A 15,516-nucleotide genomic window follows, 5' to 3' on the forward strand; every position below is an offset into this window, starting at 1 on the left:
GTGTAGGTTAAACGGGCGCACACTCAAAAGGCACCGACAACTGGGCGGGAGGCCGCTCTTCCTCCTTGCCTGTATCTCTCCCAGGAAAACGGCAAAATCCCTGGGAAGCCGAGACGGGGAGCGAGCCCTGAGAACACGGCGCACACAAGGAGACGCACCCACCGGCGCGCGCGGTGTGGGCGGACTCCCGGTATGACTAGAACGGCAGGGAGTCAGACTCACTGAGCCTCGCTGCGCTCTCCTTCCGGCGCTGCTGGTTCCGCGCTCCACTGAATGCAGGATTCGGACTAGGTCAGAGTCCCGTTTAGTTAATTACGTGCCCTCTCAGAAGGCGCCGGGCGGCGGGAATGTGGCTGAAAAAGGAAGGACGGGGATCGAAAACTCCCAAGGCCAGGAGCGCGTCCGTGTTTGTAGGCATAGCCTGGATGCCGGTCTGGCCCGGCCCCGCCCCCGTCCGTTGGCGGGAACATCAGTCTGCGAGTGTTCTATGCCGGGTCACACGGAGCGCCCCTCTAGACCTCGGGTGCGAGGACCTACTTCAGTGCTCCCAAGGGGCGTGGTCAGCCCGGTGCTATGCTGCGACCCCTTGAGGGTTTTCCTAGCAAAGCTCCTGGAGTGGTCTGTCGTTCCTTCTCCAGCTCATTTTACAGATGAAATTGAAAGAGAGTTAGATGAATTGCCCAGGGTCACACAGCTAAGTAGTGTTAAGCGGCCACATTTGAATTCAGGAAGAGGAGTCTTCCTGATGCGGGATCCTGCTGACTGACTCCACTGTGGCCCCTACTAGTTGAGAGGAGCGGGAGGAGCTTTGTACCGACACCTCCGATCCAGGAGGGGACGCTGTGGCCGACTCTATCCCTTCCTTCCCCTCCTTTCCCTATTTTGCGCTTGCCCAGACCAGGCGGAAGTGACGCTGTGAGCTTTGCATTATAAACCATCCCGCGGGCTTTCGTCCTTCCTTTCACAGCTGCAGCCATGGAGTTCGTTTTGTTTTTCCGGTGTTCTGCCTCTAGTCGCTCGAGACCAGCCGGGCTTCCCAGGCTCTGGAGTCGCCGGCGACTTGAGCCTCCGTGAGTTTTCTCGCCGCGCAGGACCAGCGAGAGTTGAATCGGGCCTTTGCCGTGGTGGCTGGCCTTTCTGCAGTAGCGGGAGCCTGGCTTTCGGGAAGTCCACGTGGACCGCAGGGTACGCACAGGGCCTGTTGCGGGGACGGGAAGGAAAGGGGGAGGGCTCAGCCGGCCTTGGGCCCCGTAGCGCTCGTGATGGGATTTTGGGGGATAATGCTGCCGGCTTGAGTCTTGGGGAGAGGACCATGGGCCCCAGTGGGCTGTTTGTGCAGAGGTAGCGCGGTAAAGGAAGGACTTGGTAAGATCTGGAGCTCTCGAGGTGGATTCGGCTCCTCTGGACGCAAGGACTTGCACTGCTAAGTATAGCAGAAACCTTAAGCTCGATAGGAATTAAAGGCTCCCTGCTCACGGCGTAGATCCGGGCCTTCCGGGACTGCGTTCTGATGGGGATGGGTACGGGCGCTTCCCCCCACGTGACCCTTCTCCTGGCCCTGCATTCGAAAGTGATCGTGGTCTGACTGTGACCTGGTCATTGATAGTGCAGGAAGAAAAACTCCTGAAAGGGTTTTCCCGTGTTTGAAGGGCCAGCATCCAGCCCTTTCAAACCCTGTACCTTTCACACACTTTCCCCGTCGGTACTAAACCATCCACGGTGCTGCGGACTGTCCAGAGGCTTGGGGAGTTCGGAGGATAGAGAAAATGACGAGGCACTTTTGGAAGCATTGGGGCTCGAGCCGGCCGCTTATTAAGAAAATTTCAAAGGCCTTACTGTTTTTTTCTTTTATTTTAGTTTGCCTTTTTATCCTACCGCGTTCTTCGAATGACCCTTCATCTACAACGGACTGCTCCTTGGAACTGGTAAGGAGGTTTCTGCTCATCTAAGTCTAAGGGAATAAATCAAATACTACTTCCTTACAGCTGAAATGAGTTACTCCATTATAATGAAACAAGATATTCAGATCTTGAGGCTGTATCTTAGGTTTGTCACTCTTGGAAGGATGGAACTTATTATCCCTGATAACAATCTTTGAAGGCATTAAGATTGTTTCTAGGTTTGTGGCTCTTGGGAGGATAGAGGAGGTGGTGCATTTTGTTAAGTACCTATTGTGATATATGTGTACATTCCTTTTGGACATCCTTTGGGGATTGCTAAATTGTGAACTGGTTTGGAGAGAGGCTTTGTAGTGAGATTTTGAATAGACTGGAGCATAATTCTTGTCTTTTGTCAGTGTTTAAACTAGTACTTAGAACAGCAGGCTTTTGAGATGATTTAAGTGTATTCTGTTCAGCAAGTCAACGTTCTTAAGTGGTGGGCATACAAAGATAGTGAAACAGTGTGGCTTCATTTTATGGGTGAAGAAGATAAAAATGGGATTCCTAGTTTAAAATGGGATCAAATGGGTTTCTAGATTTTGGATTTGGGGCCTGGCTTAGGTTATTAAAATAATTGCTTAAAAATCAGTTTAGGTCTTTGTGATTGTATCTCATGGGCCCACTTGTTTTTCTCTTGTTTCAGGACTCTAGCCTGCATTTGTGAAAGACCACAAAACGCCAAGAAAAATAAAATTCATGCTTGCTAATGCTTCCCAGGGACTCTTGCCTCTTCTGCATTGTTAAAAAAGAATGAACAAGAACAGATGTTAAGAAGCCTGGTCATGAAGGATCATATTTAAAAGCATTGGTTCCTGTTGTATCACCATGGTAGACAAGAGGATTACCTGGGTCTTAAGTCTCCTGTCCTCTGAAAAACCTCAGAGGCTTTGGTTTCTAAGAAAGAAAAGCTTCTGTCTTAGCTGACCTGCTAGTTATTCACTGCTCCTCACTTTGGACTGAGATTCTAGGGCTAAAGGAATATTTTTAAAGGAACCTGATTTTATCTCCCACTTCCAAGAAGTACCTGTTTCCTTATGGCTTCTAGTACTTATAGACTTCTGTTACTGCATGTTCATTGTTGTTCTTTACCATCCTTTCTTAGCTTTCTTTACATTACATTTCCATTTGTAAATTCAGGACCCAAATACGCTATCATAAATAACAGCTATTTATTGGGTCGTTTTCTCTGCCAATAAACATTTAAGGCTTTAATGACTAGAATCTCCATCCTAGGATAAGCCCTGGTAAGCTTGCATCTGACTTACACTGCTATTTATTTCCATTTGGAAATGCTTTGGTGGCAACAGTTTTGGAAAAACTGGGCTGCGGACCTTAGTTTGACTTGTGTTTAACAGTATTATTTGCTAAATAAATTCTATAATGCTTAGAAAGCATCTTTTTGGAAGTTCCTTTGTTCTATGCACAAATGGCTCCAAGCTTCTAGGTGGAGAGTTCATACCAACCCAAGTTATTTGTGCTTTATCACAGGTGACAGTGAATACACTAATTGGGTATTTTATATGATGCTGGGAGGAAGGTAGTTGGGGAACAGGAAGAAAAGTAACCATCAAAGGTCCTAGTACTCCATATCTGAGCATACTTGGAACTAAATCCTGGATACTTACTAGATGTACTGGGGAAAATACTTCACAAATATCATTCCCATGTTCACCGCTGTTGACCTAGAACACTTAAATTTTAAAAAGAGATTAAATGTTGGCACAACATTTCCAGTTGCAAATTTCTTGGAAACAAATGTAAAAATTTTAAATGGTTTATTGATAACAAGACAAAAGGAATAAACAAACTTCATCTAAACATTTTTGAAACTATAAAAAGATTCTTTGTGTGTAAGCATGGCCTTTTGCATGCTTATCAGTAAAGTAGAAAGGGCCTAATGACTAAGGTTACATAAAGATATGTACATTGTCTTCAGTTACAAAGGTGCAGACACTACACAAATTATGTTTTTATAAATGTTAACTAAAACCTTAATTTAAATGATGGGTTGAAACTAGTAAGGCTTATTCAAGGACTATGAGGACTGAGGTTTAAAGCTGTGTGACCTTGGGCAAGTCACTTAAAGGCATTTATTGCTCTTTAAAGAAAGAAGGGGTGGCCAAGGACAGGAAAAGTGCTTCACTGTAAATACACCACACCCTTTTTACCATGATGGCTTTTTCAGACACCCCAAGTGTGAATGTGGGGCAAACCGCTGGCAAGATGTTCAAGTATCAAATAATCATTGATACAGAAGTAAAAGGATTGTGACCAAGCTGGAGCACGGTCTTGGAATGATTGTGCTATAAGAAGCAGCAAAGGGGTGACATGTTTTGTAATAAATGACCTGGTATTTCAGCTTTAGACTCCCATAACACAGATGAAAACGGCTATTTATATTAGGAATTGGGAGGAATCTGCCAATTGTCCATCCGTTCAAGATCACTTCTAAGAAGAGATGTGCCTAACAAAGTCTTACTGAGACACCAAAGCAGTGAGCAGGTGTGGCAAATGTTATCCTAGCAGGCTGCCATAACAGGTTAGAAGAATTTATCTCTAGTTTTTTAAGGAAAATAAGATGTCCCTTTGAAGAACTCCATTCTTTAAAGAGAAATGGGATATTGAGATGACAAGCTCTAACCAGTACCAAAAAGCAGAAGGTATAAAGCACTTCCCACTTGGGAACTAAATACTCAATGGGGAACAATTTCTTATGGATCCCAAGACCCATCAGAAGAAAAGTCATCCATTCAAGGATCTGCAATGAGACAAGTTGTGGTTGCTGGTTACACCCTGCTGGGAGGTAACAAACTGTCAAAGACAACAGAAAGCTTTGGTATCTTTTTGGGAAACAGTTTCAAGGATGTTCAAACTGTTCTGAGAAGTGTCAAATGTGCTAATCCAGATGATTCAATAGATGGATAAATTATATCATTAAAAGAAACCTAGTAAACACTGATAAAAATTTATGAAGTCTTTGGCAAGAAACTAAAAACTTTAAAGATATGTGTATTTTCATCTCTATTAATGTAGAAGTTTCCAAAGAAAAATTGAGATTTGGAAGTAAATTGCCTATTTTAAGCTGCTCTTTGAGAACAAGATTTCAATTTCTGGATAGAGTTTAAATAGTATTCAACGCTGGTTAATTCACATGCATAGACTATATACCAAATGATAGCTAGTAAAAAAAAAAAATTCCTAGCAAAATTCTAGAACTTGAGGATTACATGTGAGCATTTAGAAAGGGAAATAATGATCAAAATTCATGGAGAACAGGGGTCAGGTAGACTAATTTCGTTTTCCTTTTGACATTTTGGGATGCTTGATAATAAGCTGGAGCAAGTTGAAAAGAGGATGATTAGAACGAGGAGATTGGTCTCCAAAGAAAATGGGATTTTTATCGTGAAGAAGAAAATATAGTAAGAACAGGAGCATCAAGTAATGGGCTATCATGTGGTAGGGGAAATGGACCTGTTTCACTTTAGCCCAGAAAGCAGAATTTGGTACAACAAATAGATGCGCACAAAGGTACCTTTCTGTTCAACTTCCTAACTAGGAGAACATCCCAAAGTGGAATGGGTTGCTGCAGGAAGGTCTTCACTGATGTGATGACCACTTGATGGAGATGTAGCAGAGATCCCTACTGAGGTATAGGTTAGACCATGGCCTCTGAAATCAAATCCAGTTTTAAAGATCTTGTGGTTCTGTGGTCTGTCATCTCTTGGCACAAGTGCTAGAGGAGGGGGTTGCCAACTCCTGTTTTAGAATGACAACTGAAATCTATAAAAGCTTTGGCTAAAAGTATTCTTAACATTATAAAAAAATAGGTTACTTACATTTACAACAGAACACATTTTAGAAAAGTTTGGCTCAAAACTTCTTAAGATCATTATTTACAATTTTCTCCCTGTTTCGTTAACCTAAGAACAGTGAGAGATTCTATATAACAAATGACAAAAGGCACACAAGACATTTCCTTCCAAAAGTATATCCTTATGGCTTAAGGTTAATTTGTTGCTCATCTAGCTCTAATCCCAAATATGATAATGGGAATAAAATTTCACCTGAATGTAATATGCCCCCTAAAGAGCATCTGATACATATACTTAATGGCTTAAGAAAGAAAATTTCAATATGGTGGATGACAACAGCAACCAAGTATTTGAATCAAGACAATTATAGATTAAAGGTTCCAATGATGAGCATAGTTTTTTCTTATGCCACATTTTGGAAAAAATAAAAATATAAAAAGTATTGAACTCATTCTATTTCCACACCATTTGGTACAGGGTGTCCCAAGAGACTCTGGTGCAGAGTTGGATGTTCCAAAGGAATCTTTCAGAAAATGAACTGACCTGAATTTGATTTTTTTCTTGAAAGGACATGAGTGTTAATGATTGGCTCTTTCACTGACAACGTCTTGTAGTCGTTTCAGTAATACATCATCATTTTCCTGGCAGAGGCGCTTAGTAGGTGATTGGGTATCACCATCAATGGTTAATGCTCGTTTCTTGCTTCTTTGTTCACCATGTTTAATCATATTGTTGATATCTTTCAAACTCTGTCAAAAATATCAGAAAAGTTTTAGGCAAAAACCTCTCTTATACACACACAAACATACAGACCTATACACATACATAAATGTATGTAAAGTATATATACTACACACACACACACACACTTTTTTAGACAAAAACCTCCAAAAACTAACTTCTCACTGCATCTAGGACAGTGTGATAAATGTAGTGAACTTAGATCTCATCCTATTATGGAATCTTGAGGTTACTCATCCAAATTTTTACCTACAGAAAGGTAAGTACCTCTAATACATGTATATATAAAAATATACATGTCTGTATATTTTATAACTAAAACTAGTTGTTGTCTTAACATGGCATTCTGAATATATATATAAACAATGTGGGTTAACCAGCAAAGGGACCTTGCCTGTCTCAAGAAGTTCTTTATACCTGTAGGGACATTTTGGAAAACTGGTATTTATTCTAAGTGAAACACTTGAGAATATTCAACTTAAAATAATGAGGACATGAAGAAGAGGATATGGATAGGATAAACTTTTTTTTAAATTTTTACTCCCAAATTTATTTCCTTTGCAATAAAAGTTCAAAGTAAAAAAACAAAACAAAAGAAAAAGCTAAAGGAAAAACAAATTTTTAAAAACTATGTTAAAAGTACTTAAGCACTGACCTTGGAAGGACTACCATTGAACCTGTAGAGGAGAGCTGTTCTTGGGGTAAGGCAGGCTCCATTCTTGTGAGGGGATACATAAACGGAGTGTTGTTGAGAAATCCGACGAGGTGACACTGGCTGCTGCTTAATGTTTGGGAAAGGAGACAGAGGTAGAGCTTCCATCTGAAATTTTAAAACGTCCTTTTGGAGATAGTTGCTTAAAATTTTTTTAAGACTAACTTTTTTTCATTTTTGTGAATGTTTGCTTAGCTGGAATAAAAACAAACTGCTTTCTACCACCACCAGTGCTTCAGTCCTTAACAGATAAATCTACATCTTTTTAGGTTCATTAGGACCTGACCCCAGATGCTGTTGACATTCGTGTTTCCAAGTTTAAGAATTCAGAGCAGCTCTAATAAAAGGCAACTTAGATCTGCAGTCTTTAAGAATGGAACAGTTAAGGAGGATCAAAAAACCTAATTATCAAATACATTTATTTGTTGTTGTTGCTCAGTCATTTTGGTCAAATCCAATACCATTTGGTGTTTTCTTGGCAAAGATACCAGAATGGTTTGTTATTTCTTCTCCAGCTCATTTTACAGATGGGAAAACTGAAGTGATTTACCCAGAGTCACAGCTAGTGAGTGTCTGAGGTTCAATCTGAACTCAGGAAGCTAAGTCTCTCTAACTCCAGGCTGGGCATTCTATCCACTGCACCACCCCACCCACCCCAATATACATATGAACATACATTTGATTTACTTTCTCTTTTGTTTTGTTTAATCAATGTTAACAGCTATGATAAAGGCAACTGAAAAGCAACAGGTAAGAAATAGGAAAAACTGTGCATACATACCACATGATCTTCATTTGACAAATCATATTTTAGTGCAAATGATTTCACTCTTCCTACATAAACCTCATTGTAGAATTTGATAAGATCACCTCTCTCCTCTTTCATTGTTCCTGTGGAACTGTCTGGTATTTTTGCACAATCTAAATCTGTTGAAAAGGATATGTGTTATAACTAGTCTGCTTTTGTGCAAAAGTTGGCAACATCAAATAACATTTTTGCAACAATATAAAAAAGACACATAAGGCTTTATATTGGACATTCAATATATATTAGGAGCTTTAAAGCAACTGAAGCATAATTACAAAGTGAAAAGGAGAAATCAAAAGTTGTAAGCTTGAGACAGAAGTCTGGAGTAGACGTTATCATATTAAATAGTCTAAGAGAGAAGGTAATACAAGAGTAACATTTTCACAAAGTTTAAAAAAATTACTTATTAACACATTTTATTTTTCTCATAATGTGCATACCCAAAGTCTTATATAGCTAATATACCTACATAATAGTTAAATATTTTGCAAATTCAGTATGACTGGAAAGGAGGTAAATCACAGGTACAGAAATTTCATTGCTTTGTTTCAAGTCAGCTTGGAGGAGTTGGCTACCCTAAACTTATCTATAACCCATGATAACTAGAGGGATGAATGTGAATGTGTGTTGAAGAACAGTGATGAAAAATAGAAACCTTTAGACTGGTATATAGCATATCCACAGTACTTTTCATTCTCACCTATCTCAGATATCCTTAAATCTTTTGGTAACCAGCAATATATACTTCCATCTTACTTCTACCTCATAAAGTCTTTCTTCTTCCAGCACCTCAAGAAATATCTTCTGAATAGTCTTTTCTGATACCTAGCAAAATGCCTGCTTAATAAATATTTGTTGATTGATTGATCAATAATAACTTACATAACGATAAAAGGGCATCTAAGATCTCTTGATTCTTCTGGTAGAGAACTGATAACACTGTGAAAACATGGGCACACTAACTCATTGATAGTGGAGTTAAAAATTGGTCCAACAATTCTGGAAAGTGATTTGAACCTATGCTAAGAAAGTGACTAGGAGCAGCTAGATGATGCAGTGGATAGAATATCAACTCTGAAGTCAGGAGGACCTGAATTCAAATCTGGCCTCAGACATTTAACACTTCCTGGCTGTGTGACCTTGCACAAGTCACTTGCCTCAGCCAAAAAAAGAAAAAGAAAAAGGAAAAAAAAGAAAAGAAAGTTTCTAAAATGCCTATATCCGTAGACAAAAGATTCCTCTTGTAGGTAAATACTCAAAAGATGCCAATGATAAAAGAATGGCCCATATACACAAAAATATAAATATCCCCAAAAAGATTTTGAGACACTGATCACATGACTTTTGGTGGTAGCAAAGAACCAGAAACAAATTAGATGCCAATCTATTGGATAATGGTCAAGTAAACTATAGGATATAATGGAATATTACCATGCCTTAAAAAAAAGCATAATGAATATAGGAAAGCATGGGAATTCTTAGAATTCCTAATTCCTAGAATTCCTAGAATTCTAATTCTTAGAAATCAATGCAAAGTGAAATAAACAGAAATAGGAAAACATTATATATGACAACACTGAAAATGGAAACAACAACAAAAACAATAGAAACTGAATATCGTGAAATTATAATCATTAAACTTAGCCCCATGATATGAGAAGACATACCATACCATCAACAAACTATTTTCTACCACCACTAGTGCTTCAGTCCTTAACATATGAACCTGCATCTTTTTAGGTTCATCAGGACCTGATTCCCAGATGTTGTTGACGTTGGTGTTTCCAAGTTTAAGAATTTGGAGCAGCTCTAATAAAAAACAACTTACATTTGCAGACTTTAAGAATGGAACAGTTAAGGAGGGTCAAACCTAATTATCAAATAAGCCATGAGTGCAAAACACTGAATTTAAATCAAGCTTTTTCTTTTCTTTTTTCTCCTGAGGAATTTTTTTTTTGTTATTCCTTTTTAAAAATTATTATAGAATTTTATTTTTCCAAATACCTGTAAAAATAATTTTCAACATTCACCTTTGCAAAATTTTATGTTCCAAATTTTTCTCCCTACTCTCCCCTTTCTAAGACAGCAAGCAATTCAATATAAGTTAAACACATGAAATTTTTCTAAATATATTTCCATATTCATCATGCTATGCAAGAAAAATTAGATTAAAAATGAAAAACAAAAGAAAACGAAGCGAAAAAGGAAAAACAAAAACTCAACCAACAACAAAAAAATGAAAACACTATGTTTCAATTCACATTGAATCTCTATATACAACAAGGTTTTTCAATGTTAGTTTCATAGAATTTTTTTTCTTCCTCTTATACAAATTCTTTGTTATTAAGAATGACACTTTAAAGCAATATGTGGGAAGGAATACAGTCATCAACTATGTTGATGTAAAAAAAAAAAAAAAAATTTATTTTGAAATAGAAAACTGATACTAACCTTTTTGCTATCAGAAAAAAGCTACCCTCTTTATTAATAGGCTATATCGGCTATAGATTTTGTTCATTTATGTAAATATACTAGGAATCTTTTTCTAAAGAAGATAACTATTAAAGACAGTTTTGTAAGCGAAAAAGGAAAAACAAAAACTCAACCAACAACAAAAAAATGAAAACACTATGTTTCAATTCACATTGAATCTCTATATACAACAAGGTTTTTCAATGTTAGTTTCATAGAATTTTTTTTCTTCCTCTTATACAAATTCTTTGTTATTAAGAATGACACTTTAAAGCAATATGTGGGAAGGAATACAGTCATCAACTATGTTGATGTAAAAAAAAAAAAAAAATTTATTTTGAAATAGAAAACTGATACTAACCTTTTTGCTATCAGAAAAAAGCTACCCTCTTTATTAATAGGCTATATCGGCTATAGATTTTGTTCATTTATGTAAATATACTAGGAATCTTTTTCTAAAGAAGATAACTATTAAAGACAGTTTTGTCTGGAATCTGTGAAGGTTTTTTTTTTTTTTTTAATATTTTGTTAACTGCATTTCAATATAATTGATTTTCCTTATAATCCAATGTGTTTTGTTTTCTGCATTTAAAAACATTATTTTACCAGACTGCAAGAAGATTCCATGAGGAATGTAGTCAGTCTAGGAGTTCATTATTATAAATACATCATAACAAAAACTTAGATAAGCAGGAACAATTTTATTGGAGAATAGCCAATCAAATTTGATTACTTACCACACTCTGTCATTTCATTATCTTTTACATTTTTATCATATGTGCTAACTTCTTTTGGAATTCTTTTCAACAGAACACTTCTATAAACCTGTAATTGAAAGGAGAAAAAGACTACTACAATCACAAAAACTGGTATAGCTTACCAAACACCAAAATGAAGAAGGCAAAATAACTAATCAAGAGGAATTTACTGAATGGACATGTTTGTTCATCACTGGATATTTCAAAATATTCAAATATAATATTGATCACAATGATTTTCCTTCTTTTCTTTTCAAAGATACATTTGAACAATAGTGCTAGAAAAAAGTTATATTCTAACTAACTCTTTAAAACCCAAGATGAGGCATATCCAACAACTAGGAAATAGATAAACAAGCTGGAAGAACAGCAATCAAATACCAAATATTTAAAATAGCAAATAAAGACTTAAAGAATATGGAAAGACCTATTAATACAAAATGAAGCAGAATTAGAAAAGCATAGACAATGATTTACATGTAAAAAAAAAACTTTTAAAAGATGACACAAAATCAACCAGTCACTGAATAATGACTTTGAGAAAATACAGGTGTGGCTTAGAATAGTGTTTTAATGTTTGGTAAAATAAAATTTATTATTTATTTTAAATTTTTTAAAAAAAAGTTTTGAATTCCAAATTTTCTTTCTTCCCCATTGAGAAATGTGTTATCAATTATACATGTGAAATCCTGCAAAACCTTTCCATATTAATCACAGTACAAAGAAAAAGCAAGAAAAATAAAGTGAAAAAATTATGCTTCAATAAGCTCTCTGACTTCACCAGTTCTCTCACTGGAGGTGGATAGTATTTTTCATCACAAATCCTTTGGAATAATTAACAGTTGATCATTGTACAATATTGCTGTTATAGTATATAGTGCTCTCCTGGTTTTACTCATTTCATTTTGCATCAGTTTATATAAGTCTTCCTACATTTTTCTAAAACCATTATTTCTAATAACACAACAACATTCCATCACAGTCATCTACCATAACTTGTTCAGCCATTTCCCAACTGATGGGTATCTCCTCAATTACCAATTCCTTGCACCACATAAAGAACTGCTATAAATATTTTTGTACAAGCTACATCCTTTTCCTTCTCTTTGGGATACAGATCTAGTAGTGGTATTGCTGGATCAAAGAGTATGCACAGTTTTATAGCCCTTTGGGCATAGTTCTAAATTGCACTACAGAATTAGACCAGTTCGGGCAGCTAGGTGGCACAGTGGAAAGAGCACCAGTCCTGAAGTCAGGCCGACCTGATTTCAAATCTGGGTCCCTGGGTCCCAGACATTTAACATTTCCTAGCTGTGTAACTCTGGGCAAGTCACTTAACCCCAATTGCCCCAGGGGAAAAAAAAAAAGAATTAGACCAATTCACAATTCCACCGTTTCCTCCAACATTTGTCATTTTACTTTTCTGCCATGTTGGCCAATCTAAAAGGTATGAGGTGGTACATTAGACTTGTTTTAATTTGCATTTCTTTGATCAATAGTGGTTTGAAGCATTTTTTGATATGACTAGAGAGAACTTTGATTTCTTCTTCTGAAAATTACTTATTTATATCCTTTGACAATTTATCAACTGGGGAATGACTCAGTTCATCTCAGTTCCTTATGTATTTGAGAAGTGAGGCCTTTCTCAGAGAAACTTTCTATAAAATTCCCGCTCCTTCAGTTTCCTGCTTTCCTTCTCATCTTGAATGTATTGGTTTTTATTTATGCAAAACTCAAAATTTAATGTAATCAAACTTATCCATTTTACTTCTCATGAGCTTTCCTGTCTCTTGTTTGGTTATAACTTCTTTCCTTACCCATGGATCTAACAGGAAAAGTTTCCATACACCCCTAATTTGCTTATGACATCACCCTTTATGTCTAAATCATATATCCATTTTGAGCTTATTTTGGTATACAGTGTGAGATGTTAGTCTATACTTAAAGTTTCTACCCAACTGCTTTCTGGTTTTCCCAACAATTTTTGTCAAACAAAGTTTTCGTCTTAGAAGTCTGAATTTTTGGTTTTATCAAAACATCAGTATTGTTTATTGTATACCTAACCTATTCCACTGATCCACCGATCCACTACTCTATTTCTTAGTCAGACTATTTTTTTAGACTGTTTTCATCATAACCCCTTTGTAATACAGCCTGAAATGCTTCCTTCCTTAACATTTTAAAATGATGATTCCTTTAATATTCTTAACCTTTTGTTTATTGAGATAAATTTTCTTATTATTTTTTCCTAGCTCTATAAAATATTTTTTTAGTAGTCTGATTGTTATAGCACTAAGTAAATTAATTTAGGCAGAACTGTCATTTTTATTATTTTTCTGACTATCCAAAAATAATATTTCTCCAGTTGTTTAGATTGGAGAAATCTGTCTTTGTTTGTATGAAGAGTATTGTGTAATTGTGCTAATTTTTTTGGTTGTTACTGAAGATTTTGTTTTTGGGTTGGCTGAGAAGGAATACTTAATGAGAGCCTCTATCTTTGAATATGAAGCCTGAGTGAAATACCTTTCTGTCTCTGAATCACATGAGATCATTTTGAGAGTGATAAAGAATTTCAAACAAAGTGTCAAAATAAAACTCTCTCTGATAAGAAGCAAGATCTTTTTCATATTGGATATTTTAAAAAATTACAACTTAAAAAAAATTTTTATGCTTATTTGAGCAAAAAGTTTTATATAATATATCACATCTTCCAATATAACATTTCAAGAAATGTTTAGTTTCCATGAATAGCAAAGCAACAGGACTCTAAAGTGAAGGGTAAGAAAGTTTAATTTATGTTAATACCACTACCAAATTGTCATTCAATTTGAAAGTTTTCAACACTTTAGCACTAATAAAAAGCCTCAGAATGGAAGTCAAAAAACTTGAATTGTAGGGTCAACTTTGCCACTATAGCTAGTTGCTTGATATAGGATGCGTCACTTCTATAAAATGAGCAGGTTGAAAGAGATTAATTCTAATGTCTGAAAACTCTCTGATTAATGTCAAGACATTTTAGTAACTTTCTAAAACCTTACAAATATAAACCCCCATTTATAAATGGGACAGAACTGTAGGAACAGATTTCCTGGTTTCTTGCTTCCTACTGTAGTTATCCTTTCATTACAATATTTTCTCTTCAATTTAATATTACCCAATAAACCAAATAAATCCAATAAAAAATCCAATAAATCTAAAGTACATAGAATTATGTCATTTGTTAAGTGCCAATCTATTTAATGAGACTTTTTGGTGAGGCAATTGGGGTTAAGTGACTTGCCTAGGGTCACACAACTAGGAAGTGCTGAAGTGTTAAATGTCTGAGGTCAAATTTGAACTCAGATTCTCCTCACTTCAGGGCTGGTATTCTATCCCACTCCACCATCTAATTGCCCCAGGAAATCCATTTAAGAAAAAGCTAGTACATTTCTTCTCAAAAAAGAAAACGAAAACAGTGTTACTACTCACATGACTATTTGCTTGGGGCTGATTCCTGTAACTTTTCATTATGTCTTGAAAAGTTCTTTCTTCTTTTGTTACCTAAGGAAAAAAAACTGCATTTCTCAACAATTTTTGAAAAAATGAGTATGACTAAAAACTAAAATAAGTATTTAAAGTGATCATCCATAAAAACTTTAACTTTAAGAACAATGAACAGTTTAATCTCGAAATCTATATGGACTACCACCAATAACAAAGCAGAGGTAAATTTACTATCCCTTGGATGAATAAAAGCCTTCTTGGATTTGAGAGAACACAAGGCCTCTGGTGATAACTCAATTGTTTAAGTTTTTGTTCTATCAATTTTAATCACTTTAAAAAAAATCAACTAAATACACATCAAAACTTAGAATATATCTCAGTGTTTAAACAAGATTTTCTATATCAGGATTTAGCTTCTATAAGTTCAAACAGCCAACTGATATATTGATGCATATAGGACAGCAACTGTAAGTGTTCCAATGCTTATAAAAGATAAAGGAATAGCTGGCTCAAAGGGAGAAAAACAGACTGCTGTTCACAAAAGAAATCCTTTCTATATAATGTGGTTTTATAATACATACTCAAATTACCCTTCCCTTCAATAATACTAGAAAATATCATTAAAGTTATTTTCTTTAATGAATAGTTAGAAGTGCTGTTATGTGTATATTGACTTATTTTCTAGATAACAAGAAAAATTTAATCAGTCCATATGGATGCCTACTATGCAGTGAACTAGACAGTGTGGGTGACTGACAGTGTGATCATTACACTAAAAAAGCTTACAATA

The 15,516-nt window shown here is 36.2% G+C and overlaps 1 protein-coding gene and 1 non-coding gene across 6 annotated transcripts in view; one reads left to right on the top strand and one right to left on the bottom strand.

Annotated features, from left to right (window-relative positions):
• Positions 1-1,556: 1,556 nt before the first annotated feature.
• On the top strand, positions 1,557-1,690 carry LOC111721694. The gene has a single exon (XR_002770769.1). It is a non-coding gene; the product is annotated as a small nucleolar RNA SNORA71 (small nucleolar RNA).
• A 1,927-nt stretch (positions 1,691-3,617) lies between these two features.
• The window catches only part of RBL1 (RB transcriptional corepressor like 1), a 56,798-nt gene continuing 44,899 nt past the window's right edge, over positions 3,618-15,516 (bottom strand). For 3 of the 5 annotated variants that reach the window (XM_031954041.1, XM_031954037.1, XM_031954040.1), the window contains 5 exons: positions 14,712-14,783; positions 11,223-11,310; positions 7,987-8,132; positions 7,149-7,313; positions 3,618-6,501 (listed from right to left, as the gene is read on the bottom strand). In XM_031954041.1, the coding sequence (XP_031809901.1) occupies positions 6,331-6,501; positions 7,149-7,313; positions 7,987-8,132; positions 11,223-11,310; positions 14,712-14,783 (642 nt within the window). In that variant the 3' untranslated portion in view covers positions 3,618-6,330. The remainder of the gene's footprint in view (positions 6,502-7,148; positions 7,314-7,986; positions 8,133-11,222; positions 11,311-14,711; positions 14,784-15,516) is intronic. The other 2 variants (XM_031954039.1, XM_031954038.1) reach the window with 2 other exon arrangements.

The sequence above is a fragment of the Sarcophilus harrisii genome, chromosome 2 (assembly GCF_902635505.1).
Source record: "Sarcophilus harrisii chromosome 2, mSarHar1.11, whole genome shotgun sequence".
NCBI classification, from domain to species: domain Eukaryota; kingdom Metazoa; phylum Chordata; class Mammalia; order Dasyuromorphia; family Dasyuridae; genus Sarcophilus; species Sarcophilus harrisii.